This window comes from Silurus aristotelis (genome assembly GCF_946808225.1).
Source record: "Silurus aristotelis genome assembly, chromosome: 16".
Lineage (NCBI taxonomy): Eukaryota > Metazoa > Chordata > Actinopteri > Siluriformes > Siluridae > Silurus > Silurus aristotelis.
Genome location: NC_139589.1, coordinates 11,210,139 through 11,234,535, shown reverse-complemented (window position 1 = coordinate 11,234,535; position 24,397 = coordinate 11,210,139). Strand labels below are relative to the sequence as shown.

The following is a 24,397-nucleotide window of genomic DNA, read 5'->3' as shown; positions in this document are numbered from 1 at the left end:
TATCTATCATAAAAAATAACAGGTTGTATATTTTCACGGTGTTCTGGTGTTGTTGACATTTAAGGCCAAGAACCAAATGGTGTGTCATATCACTTTTATGCTTCTACAAGACACAATTCTTAATATCATTACTTTACTCTTAGACTTAAGCTTAAGAGATGTATTTCTGTGTTAAACCTCTCTATGCTGAACATTGGTGACTGATAGATGAAAAGAAATGAAAGAAAAGTGAGAACACTGCATGTTTCAGCTCAAAACCTCAGTCTAAGTTTCACACCTAACATGTCTTTTTGTTTTTCCGGCTAGATGCTAGCTATCGAAACAAGTAATAACCCGCAGTGTGTGCTGTTGTAATAGGTTGATGTTTAAAAACAAGTGATCCTTAAGTTGATCCTTACTTATATCCTCACTATATCCTGAAGTGGTTTATTCCCTTTTATGCCACAGACCAATGAGGAAGATAAATTAGAAAAAAATGAATTTAGTATGCAGGCAATTTATGGCCAGTTTAAACTGGAAAATGGAATAGGAATGCATATGTATGTTTGTATGTATTTGTGTGTGTGTCTGTGTGTGTGTCAGAGGTTAGAGTTGCAGGTGTTCTCTAGATTAATGAACCCCATAGGGAACAAACACACACTGTGAAAAACACATGCACACACACACAAACACATAGACACACACTAATATAACACTCTATTTCCCAAACGCAACAACAATGTATTAGGAAATAATTCATGGTCTCAGCTTTTTGCCTCTGGCTATAGAACCTGACAGCCTTTTGTTCAGTCAACAGAATCACAAGGCCAAGATGAGCAAGGTAGGAATCAAATGGGATACAGAAGAGAAGATTTATTTCTCCCGTTTGTCACCACAGTGATCATCTTCCTGCTTCTGTTTCTCTACTGTGAGTTTAGGGCAATCTGCAGACTAGTGGATATGTAGAAACATGCAATAATCTTTTTAGTAAATTAAAGGCAGATTTAAATGTCAGTCTTCAACACAGCCTAGCCGTAGTTTATTCACTACATGCTTTATATTATTTCTATAGATTTAGATTAAAATTTATTATTCTTATACATCAGTGTAATAATTTATCCTCCATGTAATCTTAGTGCTAGTATTTAGAATTGAGATGAGAATGTACAGTATTAAAGAGAGCTGGGTATGTCTTTAACCAGACCTCAGGGGTAACTACTGTGTTATGCACAATTTTATAATAATCTTATTTTTCTTGTGGCATGTAAAGCAAATATACAAATTTTTTGGACTTATGGATCTTTAGTTTCACATTTAGAATTAGATTTTGTGTATCTTAAATTTACTCCCTGCATAAAAGTCAGAAGTCAAAGCATAAAAAAATTATAATTTAAAATTTGTTGGCTGTATGACGTCTCAAAAAAAGTTGGGATGGGGCAACAAAAGTCTGGAAAATAGCAAGTGCTTTAAACAGTTAGAGAAATATTTTGCAACTAATTAGGTAATTGACAACAGGTCAGAAAGATGATTGGGTATAAATAGTGTATCTTAGAGAGGCAGAGTCTCTCAGCATTAAGGTTGGGGAGAACTTCACCAACCTGTAAAAGAATGCATCTGCAAATTGTGAAACAATTTCATAATAACATTTCTCAGCATAAAATTGCAAAACAGTTGAATATCTTTTACATAACATAATATCATCAAAAGTTTTAATGAATCTGGAGAAATCTCTGTGCACAAGAGACAAGGGCGAAAATAAATATTGGATGGCCGTGATCTTCAGGCCCTCAGGCAGCACTGCTTTTAAATTCTGATGAATTTCTGATGATTCTGTAATGTAAATCATGTATTTATGATCTCATTAACACCTATAGAAATCATTGACTGTGAACACAGTTTGCCATGTCTTTCACAAATGCTAGCTAAATCTCTATCATGCAAAAAAAAGAAGAAATGATCCAGATATGCCACCACCCTCTCTGGGCCAAAGAGTTTTTAAATGTACTGAGGCAAAGTGAAAAACTGTTCTGTGGTCAGACGAATCAAAATGTACATTTTCTTTTTGAAAACCATGGATACTACGTCCTCTGGACTAAAGAGGAGAGTGATCATTTGATTTGTTATAAACTCTCAGTTCAAAGCTGCATCTCTGATGTATGGGAGTACAGCACATTAGTAACTGTGGAATTGGCAACTTGCATATTTGAAAAGGCTCCATCAATGCTAAATGTTACATACAGGTTTTAAAGCAACAAACGCTTCCAAACAGAAAACGTCTTTTTCAGGGAAGGCCTTGCATATTTGGGCCCAAAGTGTTGTTGACGCAGCACGAGTTCCTGAAAGGGAAATTGTTCTTGTAGAACAAGGTTATTTTAAGGCATGTATTCAATGTAAACTGTTGTGCTGAGTTGTTGCATGCACATTATTACATGATATTTTAAATGATATTATCAAGGAATATGCAAAGTCATACCAAGTTCTTGATTTTTGAGGCCTAGAAATGTTAAAATGAACAAATAACAGATTGGGCATTATAGGTCAGCTCTAAAATGTAATCTAATGATTATAAACATTTGTTATCTTACATTTACATGATTATTAATCAGATTACATTTTTTGTAGAATTCTGCAGGATGTGCTACACAAAAACACTATTACCAGAGCAGGCCATTGAATTACAATAACTTGCTCATATGACATCAACACAATAGTAAATAAATCTTGCTACACAATAGCTTTTGGGGCTTCATAAAACAATATAATTGTCTAATAGTAAAACTAATTGTAAACATTGGCTGGCTTAGTAAATACAGTTACTTCACTAGCAGCATACTATAACCTCAGACAGTTAAAGATGCAGCAATAATGCTAACATTAGCTATGTAGTTGGATCACTAATCACAAAATACAACATAGTTCTGTTTTTCTGTTACTGATTAGCATAGATTTAGCATAATATTTGCATTATATTAAGTCGTGTACTGTAATATGCTGCACCCCTTTTTGATACAGATCTCAGTGTCAAAATATGATCACACTTCCTTGGCATTGCACTCACCTTAACAACGCTGTCGTCCGTCGATCGACACTCCACAGACTCTGTCACATCCGTCACAGCTCCATCTGTTGCCACGGTGACCACTTTGATGGGCATGGCGACAGTCCTGCCGGTGAGCACGGCCGTGTTCAGAATCTCTGTCTCCTGTGCACAAAGATCAGAACAATCACAGGACAGTTATTTCTTCATCATTCATAACTAGTTATCATTCTGCCAGCTCCAACATAGAGCACGTTTATCTGATTATATCTGTGAGGCACATCATTCAATTAGCATCATCAGCTGGATAGATTTTTCAAAGCCAAGCCCACATGATCTCAGAGCCTCAGACTAAGCCAACCGGGAAGTTTATACCAGTTGTGGCATTTATTACTAATTTCTTGAACTAAAAAATATAAAATAAATGTGTGTATTCATATTAAGCACACATCATGTGATGTAACTGACCAACATTAGAAAAACTAGCCAGTTATCGAAATACAGTACCATGTTAATGATAATTAGGTTGTAACCTTTTCAGAGTATTACTGACTAGCCAAGTTGACTAGAATACTAGATAATGCTTTGCTGACAATATAATAAAACTAGTAGCCTAGTATGCTAGCAATGCAAATTATTTGGCTTGATTTTAACTGTGCTTAATCCCAGTATTTGTGTTTGGTAGAAAGCAAGATAAAATAAAAATATTTTACTTAAACATTTTAATTAGGCCTGGTAAACTTAGAACACGAAAACACTATCATATTACCAATGACCATATGAATGTCTGAAAAAAAAGTATAACATATTTGATAGCTCTAAAATAAAAAAAAATAATTATAAAATAGATTGGGATCCAATAATTTAATAACACCAGCTATGTAGATTATATCTGGCTCTGCCTGCATTCTGTTATGGATTAATTATTTATTTATAAAACACTTTATTGTTGAATTCTGAAGGTCAGAAGGTGTTGACAGTGTTGCAGCTGCAAATCATAGGTTTGAAATAAAGAACTTGTTCTAATGCAGTACATTATGGCTCGTAACAGCTCATTCAATGAGACTTGGAGAAACTCCACATAAGCACATTAAAAATGTGTAAAAGGTTTCTGTTGTTTATTTAACATTTAACATTGAGGAGTCTCCGGTATCAGCACATGAGTCTGAGGTAAAGCAGTATAAAGAATTTTTTGATGTTTGAAGAAAAACCACGCAAACCATACTTTTTAAAGTCTTTAACTTTAAGACAGATCAAGAGAGAGGCACAAATAATAATAATAATAATAATAATAATAATAATAATAATATTTATAATAATAATATGGTTGTCAGGGCTCCACCGGCTTAGCCACCTCTCCATCGTACTATCTATCCACACCTGAACCTCGTTCACGAGGCCTACTTAAGGACCTTGGTCCCACTATTGGGTTGTCCGTTATTGCACATTGTGCTAAGAGAACTCTTAAACTCTGTCTCATCGTGTGGACCGAATTCTGGCCCCGCTTTTGCTGAGCGGTGTTCCAGGACCTGGTGCTCACAAGTCAAGATGGTCAAGATGGTGCCGGTGAGGTCGGCTGCCATCACGACTGCTCCGGCTATGGTTTTTCTTTTTTTGTTTATTTTATACTTTTATTTAATTAGTTACAGTTCCATCTACACAATATGGACATCATTAGATATGACAGAGACACTTATATATCTATTGGTGTACAATGCACTCACCTTCCGCCGTTCTTAAACCCGAACCTATGATGGCTGAGCGAGATCCTGAGGGAGAACAAACGACGCGACCCGTATCGGCGTGCGCGAGGGAAACAAGCCGCCGTCAGGAACAGGCTGAGGGCACGCGCACACCGCGCTCCCTAACCTAGTATCCTGTTAGCCAACGTCCAGTCACTGGAGAACAAGCTCGATGACCTCAGGGCAAGGGTCAAGTTCCAGAGGGACAGTTGGGACTGCAACCTTCTCTGCTTGACCGAGACATGGCTGAACCCAGCGGTACCGGACCACGCCATCCAGCCAGCCGAGTTTTTCTCGGTTTACCGCATGGACAGAACACTGGAGTCGGGAAAGTCAAGAGGAGGTGGAGTGTGTCTGATGGTGAACAACCACTGGTGCGACAGCGCGAGCACAGTTCCTCTTTCATGCTCCTGCACACCAAACCTGGAACTACTGACCATCAAATGTCGGCCCTTTTATCTACCTTGGAAATTCAGCTCAGTCATAGTCAGTGCTGTTTATATTCCACCTCAAGCGGACACAAACACTGCAGTATGGGACTTCCACAAGACACTAACTCTTCACCAAACACAGCATCGGGACTCTGTGTTTGGTTCGGGACTTATTTTGGTCGGAGATTTTCAAGCGTTCATCAGCACATCACCTGCCCCACCAGGGGCGAAAGGACACTGGACCACTGTTACACAACACTAAAGAACAGCTACAAGGCACAATCACGTCCACCATTTGGGAAATCGGACCATGCCGCCATCTTCCTCATGCCTTTTTACAAACAAAGGCTCAAAGGTTCAAAGGGGGGTCGTGCGCTGGACTGACCAATCGGTGGCCACTCTGCAGGGCGCTTTGGATGACGCAGACTGGGACATGTTCAGGCGCAGCTCTGATGATTCATCGAGAAACTAGCGGATGATACGGTGCAAAAAAACACTATCAGAACATTTCCCAACCAGAAGCCGTGGGTGGAAAAAAAACATCCACGACGCTATGAGATCCGTCGCCTACAACATGGGGCTCGCCACCGGGGACATGGAGGAGTACTAGGCTGCGTCTTACAGTGTTCGCAGAGCAGTGAAGGATGCAAAGCGCCACTACGGGAGGAAACTAGAGTCACAGTTCCAACATGGTGGGTCTAGGAGCCTGTGGCAGGGACTAAGAACAATAACGAACTATAGAACACCATCTTCTAGAATGGTGAATGCGGACGCTTCTCTGGCAGACGAGCTAAACACCTTTTTACGTGCTTTTTGAGGCTGCAGCTAACCACGCTAGTGGCGCTAGCAGCACAACCAGCATGCATGCCAAGAGAGCTGGAGAGATAAACACGTTCACCATCTCAGAGCATGACGTGAGGAGGGCATTCAAGAGGGTGAATACCAGGAAGGCAGCAGGACCAGATGGCATCACAGGTCGGGTTCTGAAAGCCTGCGCTGACCAGCTATCACCGGTGTTCACTGAGATATTCAACCTCTCACTGGAACAATCTGTTGTCCCCTCATGTTTCAAACAGTCCACCATTGTTCCCTGTCCTGAAGAAACCCCAGCCCGCCTGCCTTAACGACTATCGCCCTGTAGCCCTGACCGTAGTAGTGATGAAGTGCTTCGAGAGACTGGTCAGAGACTTCATCACTGCCTCACTACCGGACACACTGGACCCACTACAGTTCGCGTACCGTCAGAACCGTTCTACTGAGGACGCCATTGCTCATCTCCTTCACACTACGATGAGCCACCTGGACCACAGAAATGGGAAATATACAAAGATGCTGTTTGTGGACTACAGTTCAGAATTTAACACCATAATTCCCTCCACACTCACCTCTAAGTTGGAGGTCCTGGGACTGCCGCTGTGTCAATGGATCTCTAACTTCCTGACAGACAGACCACAAGCCGTATGGGTGGGAAAACACACTTCATCCACCCTCACCCTCAGCACTGGAGCTCCCTAGGGTTGTGTTCTGAGCCCCCTGCTGTACTCACTGTACACGTATGACTGTGTGGCCACTTCCAACTCCACCACCATCATCAAGTTTGCTGATGACACCGTTGTGGTGGGCCTGATCTCCAACAACCACGAGACAGCCTACCTACAGGATGTTAAAAACCTGGAGAGATGGTGCCAGGAGAACAACCTTCTCCTGAACGTTAGCAAGACTAAGGAGTTGATCGTGGACTTCAGCACAAAGCAGGAGCGGTCATACCAACCGCTAAACATCAGCAGGACCCCAGTGAAAAGAGTGGACAGTTTCCGGTACCTTGGTGTTCGGATCACACAGGACCTGTTTTGGTCCTGTCACACCAACACCCTGGTGAAGAAAGCCCGGCAGCGTATGTACCATATGAGATGCTTAAGGGATTTTAAACTACTCTCTCAGGTGCTAAAGACTTTCTACACCTGCATCATTGAGAGCGCTCTGATGGGTAGCATCACTTCCTGGTTCGGGAACAGCACCATGCAGGACAGGCAAGCCCTCCAGAGGGTGGTGCGTTTAGCTGAACGTACCATCCACACCGAGCTCCCTAACCTGCAGGACATTTACAGCACGCGGTGCCGGACCAGAGCCAGGAAAATTATGAAGGACCTTAGCCATCCCATTAATAGACTCTTTTCTCTGTTGCAGTCAGGGAAACGCTTCAGCTCCCTGAAAGCAAACACAGAGAGAATGAGGAGAAGCTTTTTCCCGCAGGCCATTCGGAGTTTAAACCAGGAAACACCCAGGATCTAAAAACTGGCCCACTGTCTCCATCATAACACTTCTTCTCTGTACATATCTCACCTTTCGCACCACAACACTTTAAACTCTGGACTTGCACAGCACAGTGCACTTTATATTTTATACCACACCATACCGCACACGGACACTTTACACCACACCATTCCGCACACAGACACTTATGGACATTTTACACCACATCATACCGCACACAGACACTTTATGGACAATCTAAACCACCTTAAATTGTCTATTGTTTACTGTTTCACTGTTTACTGCCATATGCATTTTTTGTATATACATCATTTTCTTTCATATATATATATGAAAGAATATATATTGCCAAATATTGCCAAATCCCATACATAAATTTGGCAAAATAGAGATGATAGCATTTTATATGAAAAATATACCCAATAATAATAATAACATTAGGAATTAAGATTAACAGCTTTATTATTAGTAGAGATATAACACAGATGCATGTACAGTATACAGTAATTCACACAAAATCTCTCTCTCCCTGTTTCAATCATATATTCACACACACACACACACACACACACACACACACACACACACACACACACACACACACACACACACACACACTCATTTACTCATTCACTCATTCATTGAAATACATAAAATCTAATCATTGTATGATTAAAAGCCCAAATTAAGCCACAATTTGTATGATTTAGAGTCTCAACCTCTGCTTCAGGAGGTTATTAGCCTCTCTCTAATTTTCTATATGTCCTACTTTGAATTATTATTTTTTTATTTCTTCTTCAGAAAAAGAGATAGCATTATGTAATTTTAAATTGTAAATATTTCATGCCTTAAAATAGATATGAGCTCGTCCTAAGGACCCTTTTACCTATTTTTTGTAGTAATTTACACTTCAATGACGCTCCACAATCAGAAGGAGAGAATGAAGGGCTGCTGTTTTTTGGTAACAGACAATAAGTCCTTCATTGTATCCTATCTATACAATTTGCCTTAATTTCCAGGGGGAATTTGAATATATAATTTCCTTTGAATCCCAATTTATGTAAATAGCAGCAGCCTTGCCGTCTCAGCACTCAGAGCTCTGTGTTCAGCCGTAATGGCAAGACATTTTGACAAGGAGTTATCGCTTTGCGCTTGATTTGCTGTCAAAACATGAATTTATGGGGGAGCTGGAAAATGACACTGGGACATCACCATCAAAGAAATACTGCTATTTAACCAATTTTCTTTCTGCATCAGCACTTCAACCCTTATTCTCCTCCCTTCAAATTAATTCAAATAATTCCACAGCGCTTTTCATAACACCCAGTGCTTTCAGATGTCTGTCAAAGTGCTCATTTATATTGTTAAAAAAGTGAATAGAGTGATTTTCAGTCAAGCCCAAAGATTAAAAGACAATTTGAAAAGAGCATTGCTAAGACTTGTAAGAAAGTTATAAGGAAGTGACCTGAACCATTGTGCAGCTAGTAAAAGCAGCATGGATTCTTGGAAATTCTGCCCTTAAAAATTTTAACTGTAAAGATAATTAGTGGTTGTGTCAAATGGAACTTAATTAACATTAAACATAGGAAAGCTACCAGCTACTAACTTTAGTTAACATCAGATATCAATGTTTATTGAGCTATCCCCAATATCTTTGTTACCATCCACTGTTTAAAATAAATGCTTTTATTTATTTCATATCGAAATTCAGAAGTACTATGGTACAAAGTGTCCAAATTATTGTAACCAATACTGTGTAATAGCATTCATTATTTCAGCCGTTATGGTGCATCCCTGCTAAAAAGAAATTCTCCTTCCTCTGTGTGCTTATGCAAGATCACAGCACGAAGAGAGCAGGTAGCAAGGTCATCATTACCACCCTGAGAGTACAGACAATCAGGCTTTCTCAAATACAAACTGATGTGATCTGATGTGACTGAACTGATGTGAGCTGCTCCCACTATTCAGGGACAGCTCTAAGCTTTCTAATATTAATGATCTCCTATGCTCCTTTTTTATTCGAATCAACTGACTAGAAATTAGCGGGAAAAGCTGATAAGCAACTTAGAGTGAAATAGTTAGCAATGTATTCCCTATTGTAACCTGGGACACTACACATGAGCATGCTTTAACTACAGTGGGTAAATGAGTATGCCATATACAGCAACAGTGGCACTAACCATCTGGTCTCAGGGCTGAAATTAAGTAAGATTTTCTATGTCAGTTGGATCCAGCAAAACAAAGCAATCAGCACCCCCAATTATCCATCATTTAATCCATGAATTTAAGTGTGCGCTATTCATAAATACTAGTTGTGGATGCAGGTTGGTGGTAGGTAAACCCCTACTGCTAGCTGATTATCGTTTATTGTAGCTGTTTTTTTAGTGTTGATGTTTGGCACTGTTTTGCCAGGGGCACTGGCTTTGCAGCATCCTCAAATAGCTCCACACGAGCTTGAGAGCAAATAATCAATAAAAGACCATTCCACCTTCAGGCTCAGCTAAAGACAGGGGATAGTTTCAACAAGAGCGAATACAGGCTCACGCCAGGTCCACCGTTCAGTGCAAAATGCAATGGGCTCCTGCAGGGATCATGGCGGTCCATGCCAGGGGCATTCTTAGCTGCACTATTACTGAGCGATTGATCTCTTTCTTGGTGGGTCTCAAACAGCAACATTTGAAGCCATTTGCCTCACCGAGAAACCGATAGCAAAGTGCAAGCAGAGAGGAAATTGATCACTTATATCTCTAATAGCATGGAGCAATCGACAGGGACGTTTAACTCTGGTTGAGCACATCACAAGGACTGGCTCAGCTAAATTCTTCTTAGTGGCCACAGGGATGATAATGGTGCTCTGTAACAACTTCCACATCAAGTTGGGATTGGAGACTTTTCCTCTCCATAGTTTGAAAAAAAAAATATATACAGTAAACTTAAATCATCAGGTATCTTCAAATTTTTTTACAAATCAAATTAACACAAAACTGAGAAATTTTTTTTTCCTTAATATAGTCAATATAGAGGTCTGGAATTATTAGCCTTTTGGAGCAAAGGCTTTGGGAACATGGGTCATGATATAAGCCTCTCAAATGGCTTATAATGGGTTCTGGAAACATACAGTATACCTGTGGCCTTGGGACTAATGTAATATGCATGATCATAAATAAAGGGTTGCTCATATACAGTAAGACCTAAGGCAAATTGGGGCCTAAATATAGTGCTTTTAAGCATGAGCTCTAGTAAGAGACCTCTTCAAATATTAGGCCCATTAAAATAGTATTCTGTTCATTTAGAACCCTGAAGATATAGGAAAATAACACTCATAAATTATGGCTCTTGGAACATTCGACATAGAGATTATATATGCCCTATTACATAGAGATCTTAAAAAAACAGGTATGTGGGAATGTGGTGCTTTGTAAAAATAGGTCTCAGAAAAGTAGGTTTCAATGATATTGGGCCCAGAGAGAATAGGGCTCTGTCAATATAGGGCCTTGGGCACAAAGCATCAAAGAAAAATAGTGTCCTAGGATCATCAATCACAGGATACAGGATCATCAATATACAATCATGTGGATAGTATCGGGAAAACATACTGCTCTGGAAATATGGTGCTTTGTGTGCATAAGCCTCTAGAAAAAACCTCTGGAAATATTGGTCATCCCGGCGTTCAAAAAATATAATACACTCACAATAGAAAAATCTAGAAATATAGGGCTCTTGGTATATTGAGCAAAAAAACATATACAAAAAATATAATGTCCTGATAGGATACATAGATGGGAATATAGATCCTGAAATTATAGTTGTTTTGTATAATATATGCAATATTGGAAACATCAAGTTCTGAAAAAGGTTAGACTTCTGAGTGGTTAGAGATATTGGAAATACAGAGAATAGAGAAATTACATGTGGTTCTGAAAATATAGGGTTCTGAGAATATGGCTGGAACAATATTTATAGGGGAATAATGGACTCAGTAAATGCAAAACTTGAGAATACAGAACCATGATAAAACAGCATACTGATTTTATAGGATATTAGAATTGTTCGTATGTTTAAAAAGTGTACAAAAATAAGCACACATTTTACTTTTTTTGTGCACTTAATACTTAGACATCTTTAAAGCAAACTGCATTTTTTAGGGAAGTGTATATAATATCTTTAATAAACATTCAGAAACGCATTTGCCCAGAAGGATAATTCTATTAACTTCTTTATGAAGCTCTAAGTGAGCAATCCTATTGAATGTGTGTAATTTCGGATTTTTATAGTCTTTCATGGCTTCTCTCATTGCAAGGAAACATTTTCCTTCTGGCATGCATTTTTTTTTTTGCTGTAACCAGGGATTAAAATTATTGGTTTGTTTCAAGTGCTACTGTATTTCCAGATGTATGTTACTGTAAACTTATGGTATACCTGACATCTAGACACAGAATGGTAATTATTTTTGTCAAAAAAAATAACCAAAGGCTTGGAGTTTAAAATTGCAGTTGGTATAAGACACCTCATGCAGCAGAACAACCAAAAATGTGTAGTAGTTCCTGAGTAGAATTTCATAAACCTTCAGCATCTCAAAATTGTTTTAATACCTCAGTATTTAAGTGTGTACTTTGATTATATGCATTTAATATGCATCACTGTAAGTTTTCTTGTGAAATGCCCTGTTCACATTTGGCAATACATGCATTCTGGGTAATTGGATCAGTGGTTTGGGTAAGTAAATGTGTGAATGGGGTCAAGTGCGGGAGCTTGAAGATGTATTATGACCGATCCCTTAAACCACACACGAAGATGTGTATTTGTAGTGTGAACACGACTGCATCTTGATGAATCCCAGAGAGCAACAAAGGACCAGCTAATCAACTGTGTCATTGCCCTTGCTAGAAAAAAATGCAATCATTGGAAATCAAGCTGAACGGTACAGCACGTTGCCACTAGGCTCGTGGGTAAAAACTATGCTCTAACTGCATATCAAAGCAGCTGCTTTTTATGGTTTTATTTCTCATTCATTTAAGTTTCATTGGCAGGCCACACATTTATAACATGAAACACTCAGACCTATACAGGTACATAAGATGTGATTTGCGGGACATTTCCTCCTGAAAAAGCATTCGAAGCCTGGCATAATAAACAGGTGTGACAGCCTTTATCCAGTGAAAACGATATAGGGAATCAGATCAAATGTGGTCACTGGAGAAGTGTGAATGGCTATGCGCCTCGGTTGTCTACTTGCGAACCAATTACCTAGGGTGCATATTAATGGGAGGTGTGAATGAAGGCCAAAATGTCTGGTAAAATAATAAAGTCATTCAACTCATATGTGGCAGGTAGGCGGGATTTTTGAGGCTGTATGCACAACATGTGTAGTTAAAAGGTGATCTGCATATGGTGTTCCATACTATAAAAAAAAAAAAAAAAGATTTATCACTTATTCATTCATTCATGAATGTATTCATTCATTTGTCTAAGTAGGAATCTCATGCTGGTGGAACTGATGTCTCTGGGGAGCTTCCCACTCTATTCCACTGGACTTGAGATAGGCATATACTCTGCTGCAGTTTTTGCAGCTGCAATTCGATTTTTATTTGCCAAAGGCAGGGTGCATGTCTAAAACTTTTTTAAATTCTGCATGCTTGTGTGAGAGGCTCTCGTGAACTCCCCTGATGAAATGCCACATTGCCAAAGTGGCGCCTCCCGGTGAGGGATAATGAATACACACACTATTTTAGATGAGTGTTAGAGTGATATGCTGGCGCACCAAGACCCAAGGGAAGAGCTAGAGAAAGGTACAGGCGGGGATAAGGGGTGAGACAGGGAGATGTGAGATGCTGGAGGTAATGAGGGAGCATGTGGAAAAGCCAATCGATCACCAGAGCTCCATGGCAGAGTGGAGGATGCTGGGCCCGCCACATACAATAACCTTCTCTTGTCTGCATCTTAATCTCACAGAACCTGCACTAGCACATGCTTTTTTCTTCTACAGTCTGAAATCTGTCTCTATGTATATTTCTCTCTAGGGGCTACTAAATCAAGTTTAATCACGTTTTGGCATTATTTAAGATAAAGTGTGCAGAAGTGTAGTAGTCTGACAAACCAGTATGACAAGACCTGCTAAAGCTCCTGTCAAAACATTTGTGTCATAATTAGTTTTGATGGTGCATTTAGCTATGAGTGCAATAAAGAACGTGATTTGTTAAGAAATTCTGAATTCTTTTATTTGCGTTTATAGTGTTTGGCAGTAGAGTGACTTACAGTAATTCCATTTATTAAAATTAGCATTCAAGTGCCCAGCAGTGGCAGCCTGGCAGTGATGAGACTGGAACTCGAGCCCTGCCAATCAGAAGGCAAATGTCTTAAGGCCACTTTCTCCCTGCCAATTTTGAGGTGGACTAATCTATGTTTTTGGCAGAGATGGCATCAAAGTACCAATCACAGCCCTGTCAACACATATATAAGTATTTTTAAAAACAAACCAAAAATTCTAAAACAAAAAAAAAACTCATTATATGGCTTCCTGTTCTGTGAAGCTTTTTTATGAAAATGTCTTTTAAACTAAAAACATTTAAAAACTCTCTGTTCACTTTATGCATGCCTTTATGCAATTTAAATTGGGGACATCTGTATTCAACATTTTAATATAAATAACAATACTTATCCAACTACGTATACTTAATATGACAGTAGTTGGTCATATTCTTCAAATGGTTAAGTCTTTTCGGGTTGCTGATTGAGGTCAAGGGTTCAAACCACGATATCAGCAAGCTGCCACTCTAGGGGCCCTTGAGTAAGGCTCTTAAACCACTGTGATTCAGGGGTTCTGTAACATGACTGACCATGCGCTCTGACCCCAGCTTCCTAAAATCACTGGGATATGCAAAAAAAGAATTTACTGTACTGTAATGTACATGTTACAAGAATAAAGCTTCTTTCTTTCTTAAAAAAAAAACTTCTCACTTTGTTTTACTCAGAAAAGATGCATCTTAATCACACACATTGTTTATCTGGAGGACTGAATTATATAATTACGAATTGACTGAGTAATGAGCAGAGTAGATAAGTGCATATACAGCATATCCCTCAAGCATAACCACATTTTCTTCATTGCACCGAATGTAAAAATTCAACCAGAAACTGTAGCACAGTATTAAAAGAGACAAAATGATATCATGTCAAAAGACTTTCAAAAGCGATCAATAATAGGGTGTCCTGGCTCTATTTTACTCACTATTTTTAGCTGCTGAATGTTGAGAGTGAAAGCCATACCAGTAATTAAAAGTGAATTTGCAATGATTAATGTGATTATTACAACTTGAATAATTGCTGCAGCAGTATATTATATTCCTATTAATATCATTTCAATAGTTGTTTGCCCTCTATCATTATATATCTTCATTTAAGTCTTTTTTTTTTCAGTCTCTTGCTATTAAGTTTCATCCTATTACACTGTACAAAGAAATAAAACACTATTGTTATGTCTGGGCAGCATAAAAAATGAATGTCTCACTCGTGTCGAAAAATTTGTGGGTTCTCATTTGGAACCTAACTAACAGCAAGTTGCGGAGTATCTTAAAATTTGTGGGAATCAGCAGTGAGACCGAATGTTCCTAGGAGTTCCGGGGGACCACTGTACTGAAAAAAAAGAAATTTTGCAACCATGAAGGCTTGCAAGTGACCTTAATAATCCGAATTGGTGTAGCATTTTGGAATTAAAATTGCTGACTCTAAATACAAAGCTAAATTACATCGAAATTAAAGCTAGCCGAATTAAAAATCTTTACTTTAAACGATCTATTTCATGACTAAAACTAGCTGTTAAAATTAGCATTTTTAGTCTTGAGTGCTAGTTTTTGCAATTAATATCTTGCTACCAACAGTAACATTCTTACTCAACCAAAATTTGAGGTACCCAATAAAATTAAATGTGGTTGCATTAAATTTTCCCTCTATTCGAAAAAGCTGACACAACATGCTATAGAGCTCTGATTTAAACCCTGTTGAACACCTTTGGGATGAACTTTACTGACTCAACACTACCTGACTTTACTAACAGTCTTGTGACTGAATGAGCACAAATTTATGCAACCGCACTCCAAAATCTAGTGGAATATCTTTCAAGGAGAATGGAGCCTATAATAAAAAATGGAGTCCAAAAGCAAATAGGTGTCCAAAAAGCGCATATGAATTGTATGGTCAAGTGTCCAGAAACATTAATTCATTTAGTGTATACAGTAGTTAACAAAATTCTATTAAACTAACAAGCTGACCCTGTTCATGTCACGACAAAGCACTAGAGAATTTACCCACTGCATCTCTATTTATTTCCCTCTTACACCAGGGCAGTAAATAAAGCAGTAGAGTCAATATCCAGTTTAAAGCATGATTGCTTGAGCTTGAACTACAAAAACTCCTAACAAGACACAGATTTACTAATGGAATTAGTAAATACATGTTAATGGAAATAAATAAAAAAATTAAAATTAAAATGGCCAGTGTTTTTGTGCTACAAATAAAACCATTACTGAGTCATATTTTATATGTGCTACAGACCTAATGTAGCAAACCATTCACCAAATGATGTGCATATTAATCTTAATCCTTATAGCTAACATTTGATTTATTTTGTAATGAAATTCTGATTTGACTTTTCCTTATAGGTTAAGCTTCTTTTATCATTTCGGTCAATTTTCACATGCTGAATAAATTCATTTTGAGACACATTAGTGGAGAGTGAGAGACAGAAGAAGTGCTGCATCTTAATCAGCAGTCTGCCAACTTACTAAGGACATCGTGCACAGGCAAGTGTGTTTGCTGTTATTATAAAATATTTACCAGGATGGTGTGATGAAGCCAAGTTAGTTTGGTTAAGCTGATTTTCTTACCTATAACAGCACATAATACATTTTATTTGTACTGGACGACATTGTATTTTTCCATCAATTATTTCTTTTTTAATTAAAATGCACTAGGTCATACTTTTTTATCTATTTATGGATGTTTAATGTTGTATAACGTTTAAAAAAAAACAAGTAATAACTTAAGTTGATAGAGCTATGAAGATATACCTTCAAGAGCTTCTCTTTGTCTCTTTTTAAATAAGTGTAAACTCCTGAAAGGAAGATCTTCCCATTTTAAAATCCTTAACATTACAGCTTTACCTCTGATTGTTGCAAAGTACTGATTCCGAATGCTAGAACATTTCTCAATATGCACCCAATGTGAAGTGCTGCCATACAAGAGTTACTATAGAAACTGTTCCAACTTACAACCTGCAATATGCCACTGCACTAGGGTCAGAGCTGCTGTTATAGAAAACTAATCCAACATGCTCTGAGTAATCAGAATCCAGCAATGCTGTGGTATAAATCTGATTAGAGCATCTCCTTTTTTTGTACCAGGAGAATGATGTGATCATGTTCATCTCCGTCTGCACTTGTGCCAGGGCTTGTCTGGCTCTCTGGAACAGATACTGTTCATCATGGGGAGACATGGTGAGTGATGTGAACCCGTCAGTGGACTCATGAATAAATCATGCAGAGAAATGGGAGGATGGGAGTTCGGCTTTCTCTACAAGCTTTACCTGACCATAAGCAGCAATTACATTCTTTACCCTCTTTATTAAATAATTAATATTCAAGAATCTGCACTATTTATATGCCCCTATTTGAGCATAAGCAAATTTGCAATCTAGACCATAACTCTTAACTGCTTTGTTGAGATTTTTCTCATGCTTAATCTCTTCTGCTGAAGCATGTGTTCAGACTACACTCTGACAGATTTGCTGTAAATTGGATCATAAGGTTTTGTGCAAACCTGAGTCCATGCCAGCTTGAGTGCACTCTGTCATTAATTATTTTACCCAACGTTAAAAAAAAAAAGGAATTTTGTTTTTCATAAGTATTTTCTTACCTAGCCTACAGGATTACAATATTATCATTTTATTCTATAGCCGCTGTGGCGACCCCTATTGGGAGAAGCCGAAAGAAAAAAAAGAAGATATTTAAATTGTATTGATTAAGGCAGATTTATCTTTGTAACAATGTTACTGTTGAGAGGGGTGAATTGTATGCCCAGCTGTGGGCTCACATCCCTCCCTTCTTACCAACAGTTAAACACAGAGTCACAATACCCACAGAAGCCCAACAATATCCTGACCAATCTTTAAACAGGGTTGCAGCTAAAACATGATTCATCTGTCAGTGGACAGCCAGTGTACTGCTAAAAATGGCTGAAAAAAATGGAACATAACATATACCAAGAAACTCTAAAAATTCAAGTAAACATTTCAAAGATTCCATATCTTACTCAGGTTATCAATAATATTACCCACCCTTACCCCCAAAACCCCACCCCCAGCCAGTTCTCACCCATCAGACAGCTGTCTCCCCTATCACACAGTACTATGTACTGTACAAACCAGTGAAGGTGAAGGATAGGCCAATTGCTTGTATAATATCAGAAGTGAGTGAACTGTTCTATATACTCATTTCCACATACATGAGCTACTATTGATTGAGAATTATAGTTGTTCCCTTTCTGGAACTCGAGTTGCGCCATAACGCTTTGGGAATGCTTCCGCATTGGTGACACGACGTCACCAGTGGGGTAACCTCACGACCAGGAATCTACAAAAAGGCACATGCGGTGGAGCCAACACCAGCTTCTGTTTGTTCAGGTAATCGCTTTTTGTGTGAATCTGTGCAAGCATTAGCAGTAAAACCAAACAAAACTTCCGGCAGTGTGTCCCTACTTCCCCCTGTTCCATTATTTGGGGGGGGGGGGGGGGGGGGGGGATACACGCCTGTGTGTAGTTTGCTTGGGAGAGGAGCATGCTCAGTCGGCTTCTGAGGGTGTCGCCTGCTCGCATTGTAGCCGCATGTCTATGCGGACTCTCCGCTCCCGAAGAGTGCTCTTCAAGGAGAGCGCTGTCCCTCACGGCTCTGGCCTCACTGTTGCCGATATGCGGTATCGGACGTCGTGGGGCTTGCAAACGGACCTGTCAGAGGGCCTTAAGACAGGCAAGCCCCTTTTTCCCGCCACACCTGCCAGGTCTAGCACTCGCTCCCCGGCTTTGGAAGCACGCTCCACCTTTCTTCTTCCAAGGAGGGACAAATTATGGAGACTAGCGAGCCCACAGACTCCCCCCAGCCTGTGCTGTATTAGGAGCTCCTGGAGGTAGTGATGCGGGCCATGTCCAAGCTTAAACTAGCGTGGCGGGATGAAAAGCTGAAGCAGCATGCACCCAGTAAGCTGGATGAGCTTCCTTTGCGGCACAGCCTCCATGCCGGGGCCTGCATTTCTTCCCAGATCTGCACACTGAGGAGTCCAGGTCCTGTGATGGCCCACTTGCGGCCCACCTGCCTTATTGGCGTACCAGGCTGACCTGCTGCGAGAGATGGATGAGGGATTTTGCTCTGGGGCTGACGATGTGAAGGAGCTACGTCTTGCTGCCGACCTAGCTCTCAGGGTCATCAAAGAAACAGCCAGGGCCGTATGGCCAGATATTCCCGATAGGGACAGGGCTTTCCTGCTAATTGCCCCGATGGTTCCTTCTGGCTTGTTCGGCGATGCCATAGGTGCGGTTGTAGACAAGTTCCAGGAGGCGAAAAAACAGTCGCCAGCGACTGGTTCCCTTAAGATATTTCCTGGCAGCCTGGGAAAGCCTGCCAGATGTGTCTCAGTGGGTCCTGTGCACGGTAGAGAAGAACTACTTGATTCAGTTCGGGTCCTCTCCTCCCCGCTTCGACGGTCCTGGAATAATTGATACTCACTCTCTTAAGGAAGAAGGCCATTGAGATAAAGTCTGCCTTTTACCTTAACAATAATCAGCTAGTTATGAAATAATCTATGCACTCGTACAACTACATTATGTAAGGTGTCTTAGATGAGATTTTTGATAACGGTTAACATCCAAAACTCCGGGCCTTACCACACTTTTAGCTGCATTTAAAATTTAGACTAGTTTGGAAGTTGCTAAACTAAAACTAAACTTTCCTAACACTCTTAATTCATGTCAAGATAAACACAAAATAGACACAAAATAGAACAAAGCTAATGCACATCCTCCAGGACTTCCTTGCTAACACAAGCACTGTGTCGCGTATATATCTTATAAAGAGATAATCACTACCTCATTACATTTAGCATTTGAAAGTCTTTCCATTTTAATAAAATTACTCTTGGCTTCAGGTCAATTACCTTCTCGATCATGATGAGAACTTTCTGCTCAATTAGCCAAATTAGAGCTAATCAAAATGTACTCTAAAGAGTCCGGCCGATTCAGCTTCAGCATTCAGCTAATTCGCATCTTTTAGCCTTTATTAGACTAAATAATAATTTAAAGTTCCTTGGAAATAGGAACTCCGAAAAACATAAAAACAACTCATAATCTAAACTAAAAAAACAAGCTACGAGTGTTTTTCTTTTCGAAGGGTCAGACACACTAAAACAAAACACCATATTAATCCAGACAAAACATAATGACATTTAAATAAATAGGAAATAAATAAAACAGCATTAATACTATAAACCAGATCAAATCAAAATAAAACATTACTAACATTTTATAACTACTAAATGATATCAAGTGCATTAAATGTTGATTAAACATTTCTAATATTAATTAAAATACACCCAAAAATAATACACTATTTAAAAATCAATACAAAAGTAAATATTCTGATGAAATTGAAGTTCAGATTTAAACTGAATATCTGAATTTAATATTTAAACTTTCATATTCTAATGTATTTAATATGTATTTGTTGCATTTTAATGTATTATTAAAATGCTAATACATTTATAATAGTACATATAATGTACTATTATATGTATTTTCAGACCATGAACTTTTGATTGTTACATATTTACACTAGTGATCATATTCCAGGTTAAAGAGAGGGTTTTTCTTGAAGGCCTAATAAAGTAATACAGGAGTGTGTTTAGTCCAAATATGTACAGTCAACCCCAATAATTCGCCGTTCGGAACTCGCGAAATTTGCTGGTTCTCATTTGGATCCTAATTAACAGCAAGTTGCGGATTATCTTAGAATTCGCGGGAATCCACAGAGGGTTCAAATGTTCAGGAACGTTAGGAATCACATTTTAAACTCTGTTTTCTAACAAATTTCATAACAAATGTTTAAAACACAATATTGTATCAATGTGACATAATGTCTAGATGAATTCAAAAAGGTGCCATAGGGTTTGCAGGTGGTGCATCCAAAATTTGCAGCTTTTCGGAACTGTAACCACCGCGAGTTCTGGGGGACTACTGTACTGTATGGATATGTAATGTGGTATTAAAACACGCCCACCAGGCTGCAGTCTTTGAATAGTAAAGATTCAAGCTTACCATGGCAAGAGGGACAATACCCCCCAGGTTGTAAGGTGCGAGTCGGATGAGAGTGGGGATCTCCTCGGAAAAGATGCGGCTCATGGGGTACTCCACCTGCCATGTGACTGAGCGAGTTCCAAGAGGATCCACCAGGCCATTTACCTCCAAATCCACTTGCAAAACTTTCTGAAGCCCTGCCTCCATCCTGCCACAAAGCCAAACAGGAAGTGGGTTAAGTTAAGAAGTTTCACTAAACGGCAATATATATATTATATTAATTATATGAAATACCTTCAACAAATATTCTGTGTCAAATTTTATTCTGCTTCATCACTGAAGTTAACATATCTAACAAATAATGGAAACATATCTATAGCCTCCAGTTTAGCAAGCTGTGTGCAGTGTTTTACAATGGTGCATATTGCAAAACTGCTTTAGAGCAAAAACTATTTCACTACTGTAGGCACCCAATAAATGTAAATGAAAACATAAATTCAGTCTAAAAATAAAGAAATAAAGAAATGACACACATAACCAATTATAATGTTATTTTGTTCCTTTATTTGTGGATAAAGACATTTTAAAGAAATGTGTGTGTGTGTATATGTTTTTGTGTGTGTGTGTGTGTGTGTGTGTGTGTGTGTGTGTGTGTGTGTGTGCGTGTGTGCATGTGTGTGTGTGTGAGAGAGAAACTCTGTTTAGGTCAAGAGCAATATTCACTCCTATTATTCTAGCTTCATAAAAAACACACTGAAGTAGCAACAGTAAAAAAAAAAAAGCAATTTACTTTTGTTCTAGCACCTACAATTCCGTGCTTTTTTCGGAAAAAGATATCCAAAGCCAAGCACAACATTTTCTGCACTGATTGCAATGCACACACAACAGCAAAGACAATGAATAAAAGCAAACTCATTCCTGGCCAAGGTTGGGGTTTGATCAGCCTGGGTGCTTTTATTTTATTTATTTATTTCCTACTGTTCAGTTAAAACAAAACCACATTCGAAATATTCAGAAACAACAAAGGGCAAATGTGGAATATTGAATTGCAATTCACACCTGCTAGCACACACAAAGTGTTCTTTTTATGCATCACTGAAGTTTAATCAGACCTCTAGAGTCCTGCCTGTAGACCCCTTTTTCACTTCTGTTCTACACGCACACAAAACCACAGAAAGACCTGTCAGCTACATAGCACTTTCCCATAAACATGGTGGTGGGTGCCAGCTCTCAATCAAATACTGCTGATCTGAAGATTATGATGTCAGAAAAAGAAAAAGGTCATTTAACTGTCACATGATCACTATTTAAAGCAACATTTTCAGGGGCCAAGCACAAAAACTTGTTCTGCTGCACATTTATAGCACTGCTCTAACTATTGCAAAAGCAATCACATAGAGCATAGTGTAATTTGTACTTTTACTAATGATGTGTATGTTTTGACCACAGAGAGTAGTGAAAATCTCTAAATGCAATAAGGAAGGTTCTAGAAGAATAAATGGGCAGAAAGATGTCAAGGTGATGTGCACCAAATCTGGTGCAGATTGGGGGGAAAAAATTGAGAAATAGTAGCAAAACATTTTATTAAATATATACCTTTTTAGTACCGTATTTTTCAGACTATAAGACGCTACTTTTTTCCCACATTTTGTACCCCGCGGCTTAAACAACGAAGCGGCTTATTTTTTTAAACGCACGACGATCCCAAAAGATAAACTCCTGAGAGAAATAGTTGTGAAAGGAAGGAGGAAGACAGTGAACAATTACTTTCTTGGTAGGCTACTGCCGTTGTAACGCATTGAGTCAGGGTCATGGGATAGCTCGCTGACTCCAGTTGCAACAGAAATCATATAAGCACAGACAGGTTTCCAAAACTCGTGCTTTTTTATTATTCTTGGCAACACCGTTACAGGTAGTTAGAAGAAACTTAGAAATGAGCATCAGAAAATAATATGGACATATTCCTCGGTCTTGCGCACATGCAGTAAATTCGGCGGCAGGCTATTCCCAAAATGCCGCTCTGCTCTTAAAGGAGCCACAACATATTTCACCCGTTACACCGTGTAATAGACACTGTCTTTCATTAAAGCCTGTGTAAAGTTCATTAGTTTTAGTGTAGACTTGGGCTTATAGACAGGTGCGGCTCATTTTTGTTTAAAATAAAAATCTTTGTCAAATTCAGTGGGTGCGGCTTATATATGGGTGTGCTTTATAGTCCGGAAATTACGGTATGTTTTTGTAACTTTTGACCAGTGGGTAGGTGGTAGAGGAAAGAAATTACTTGCATACTTGCATGAAGATGCCTTTGATGATATACAACCTAATTTTTTGTTTGGCAACATTTCTTTCAGATTTGGTGAATTATGATGGGCAAACCATTTGAAATATTAACATTTATATATATTAACATTCATTGTCAACTCTAAAGTTGACAACTTTTTGGACAACAAAAAAGTAGAAAACAATTTAAGAACCAGCAAAATTTTTTTGAACAATCTAAGATGTTATCCAGAAAGTAGAAATCTGTTCACTTCAACATACTCCTTGGAATAGCCGTGAAGAAAAGTGCTATGAAAGTAGCACAAATTATAGTACATTCAAATAATATACACACACTTAATCTGTTACAGTTCTTAAACACAAGCTACAAGACCTACTGGGTGCATTTAAAGTGGTCTAGGCAGTATCATTCAACATAAATCGAATCGTCCAAACCTAGTAAGTTAAATTTAATAATTTGGACACATGGTTCAAAAGTTATGATCATAAACATGTTTCCAATTAAGTCCAATTTGACCTGATGGTGGCACTACAGCGTTGGCAGCATTTGGCCCAATTTCGGTCAGAATTTTCCTTTGATCCTCCCCAATCAGTGTGCCAAATTTGAAGAAGAAGAAGAAGAAGAAGAAGAAGAAGAAGAAGAAGAAGAAAAAGAAGAAGGCTTTTAAAAAGAGGAAATACATTTGAAATTGTTGTTAAGTAAGACGTGAGCTTGTAATATTGTGGACTAAAATATGTGCCAACAAAGCTGATGAGTAAAAAAATGTTGCTTGTCAAGTAAACGAAACCGCAACAAGTCAAAATCCTTGGTCCTTTTCCATGTCAAATCCTTTCTAATTGTGTGCACTTTCAACCGTATAAAGCTCTCTGAATGAGTCGTTACTATAGAAACGATAACGTATTAGAACAGGTGCATTAATATAAGATGAGCAGTTGCATTACTGTCAAAGCTGCTGTCATGGAAAATTAACAGCTCATGATGTTAAAATTAAACACTTAATGAGCAATCACAATTTTGCTCAATGGGAACTGGGATATTACAATTTGGGAAAGTCAGAATAAGGTTCCCCCATTTCCTTCCCTAGGGCATAATTGGATTAATTCTAGTCTTTCACTCACCCACCTTCAGTAACAGCTTTATCCTGATCTGAGTCATGATAAATCTGGCTCCTTTCCTGAAATCATTGGGTGCAAGACTGGAATACACCCCCAAAGAGCAACCAGTCCATCACAGGACACATAGGGACCCAAAGGAAACCCATACAAACACAAGAAGATCTGGCAGAGAATCGTCCCAATTGTAGCAGCTTTACTTCGGAAT

At 38.7% G+C, this 24,397-nt stretch overlaps 1 protein-coding gene and 1 long non-coding RNA gene across 3 annotated transcripts in view; one reads left to right on the top strand and one right to left on the bottom strand.

Moving 5' to 3' along the window:
* Positions 1 to 24,397, bottom strand: part of LOC310739272 (transmembrane protein 132D) — a 168,975-nt gene that overhangs the window by 17,613 nt on the left and 126,965 nt on the right. For both annotated transcript variants that reach the window (XM_083565050.1, XM_083565051.1), the window contains exons 4-5: positions 20,818 to 21,004; positions 3,038 to 3,181 (exon numbers count right to left, since the gene is read on the bottom strand). In XM_083565050.1, coding sequence (XP_083421176.1) covers positions 3,038 to 3,181; positions 20,818 to 21,004 — 331 coding nt within the window. The remainder of the gene's footprint in view (positions 1 to 3,037; positions 3,182 to 20,817; positions 21,005 to 24,397) is intronic.
* The window catches only part of LOC310739396, a 36,153-nt gene that overhangs the window by 9,714 nt on the left and 2,042 nt on the right, over positions 1 to 24,397 (top strand). The window contains exons 2-3 of the long non-coding RNA XR_014537375.1: positions 16,121 to 16,261; positions 16,862 to 16,954. This is a non-coding gene — a long non-coding RNA (uncharacterized lncRNA). The remainder of the gene's footprint in view (positions 1 to 16,120; positions 16,262 to 16,861; positions 16,955 to 24,397) is intronic.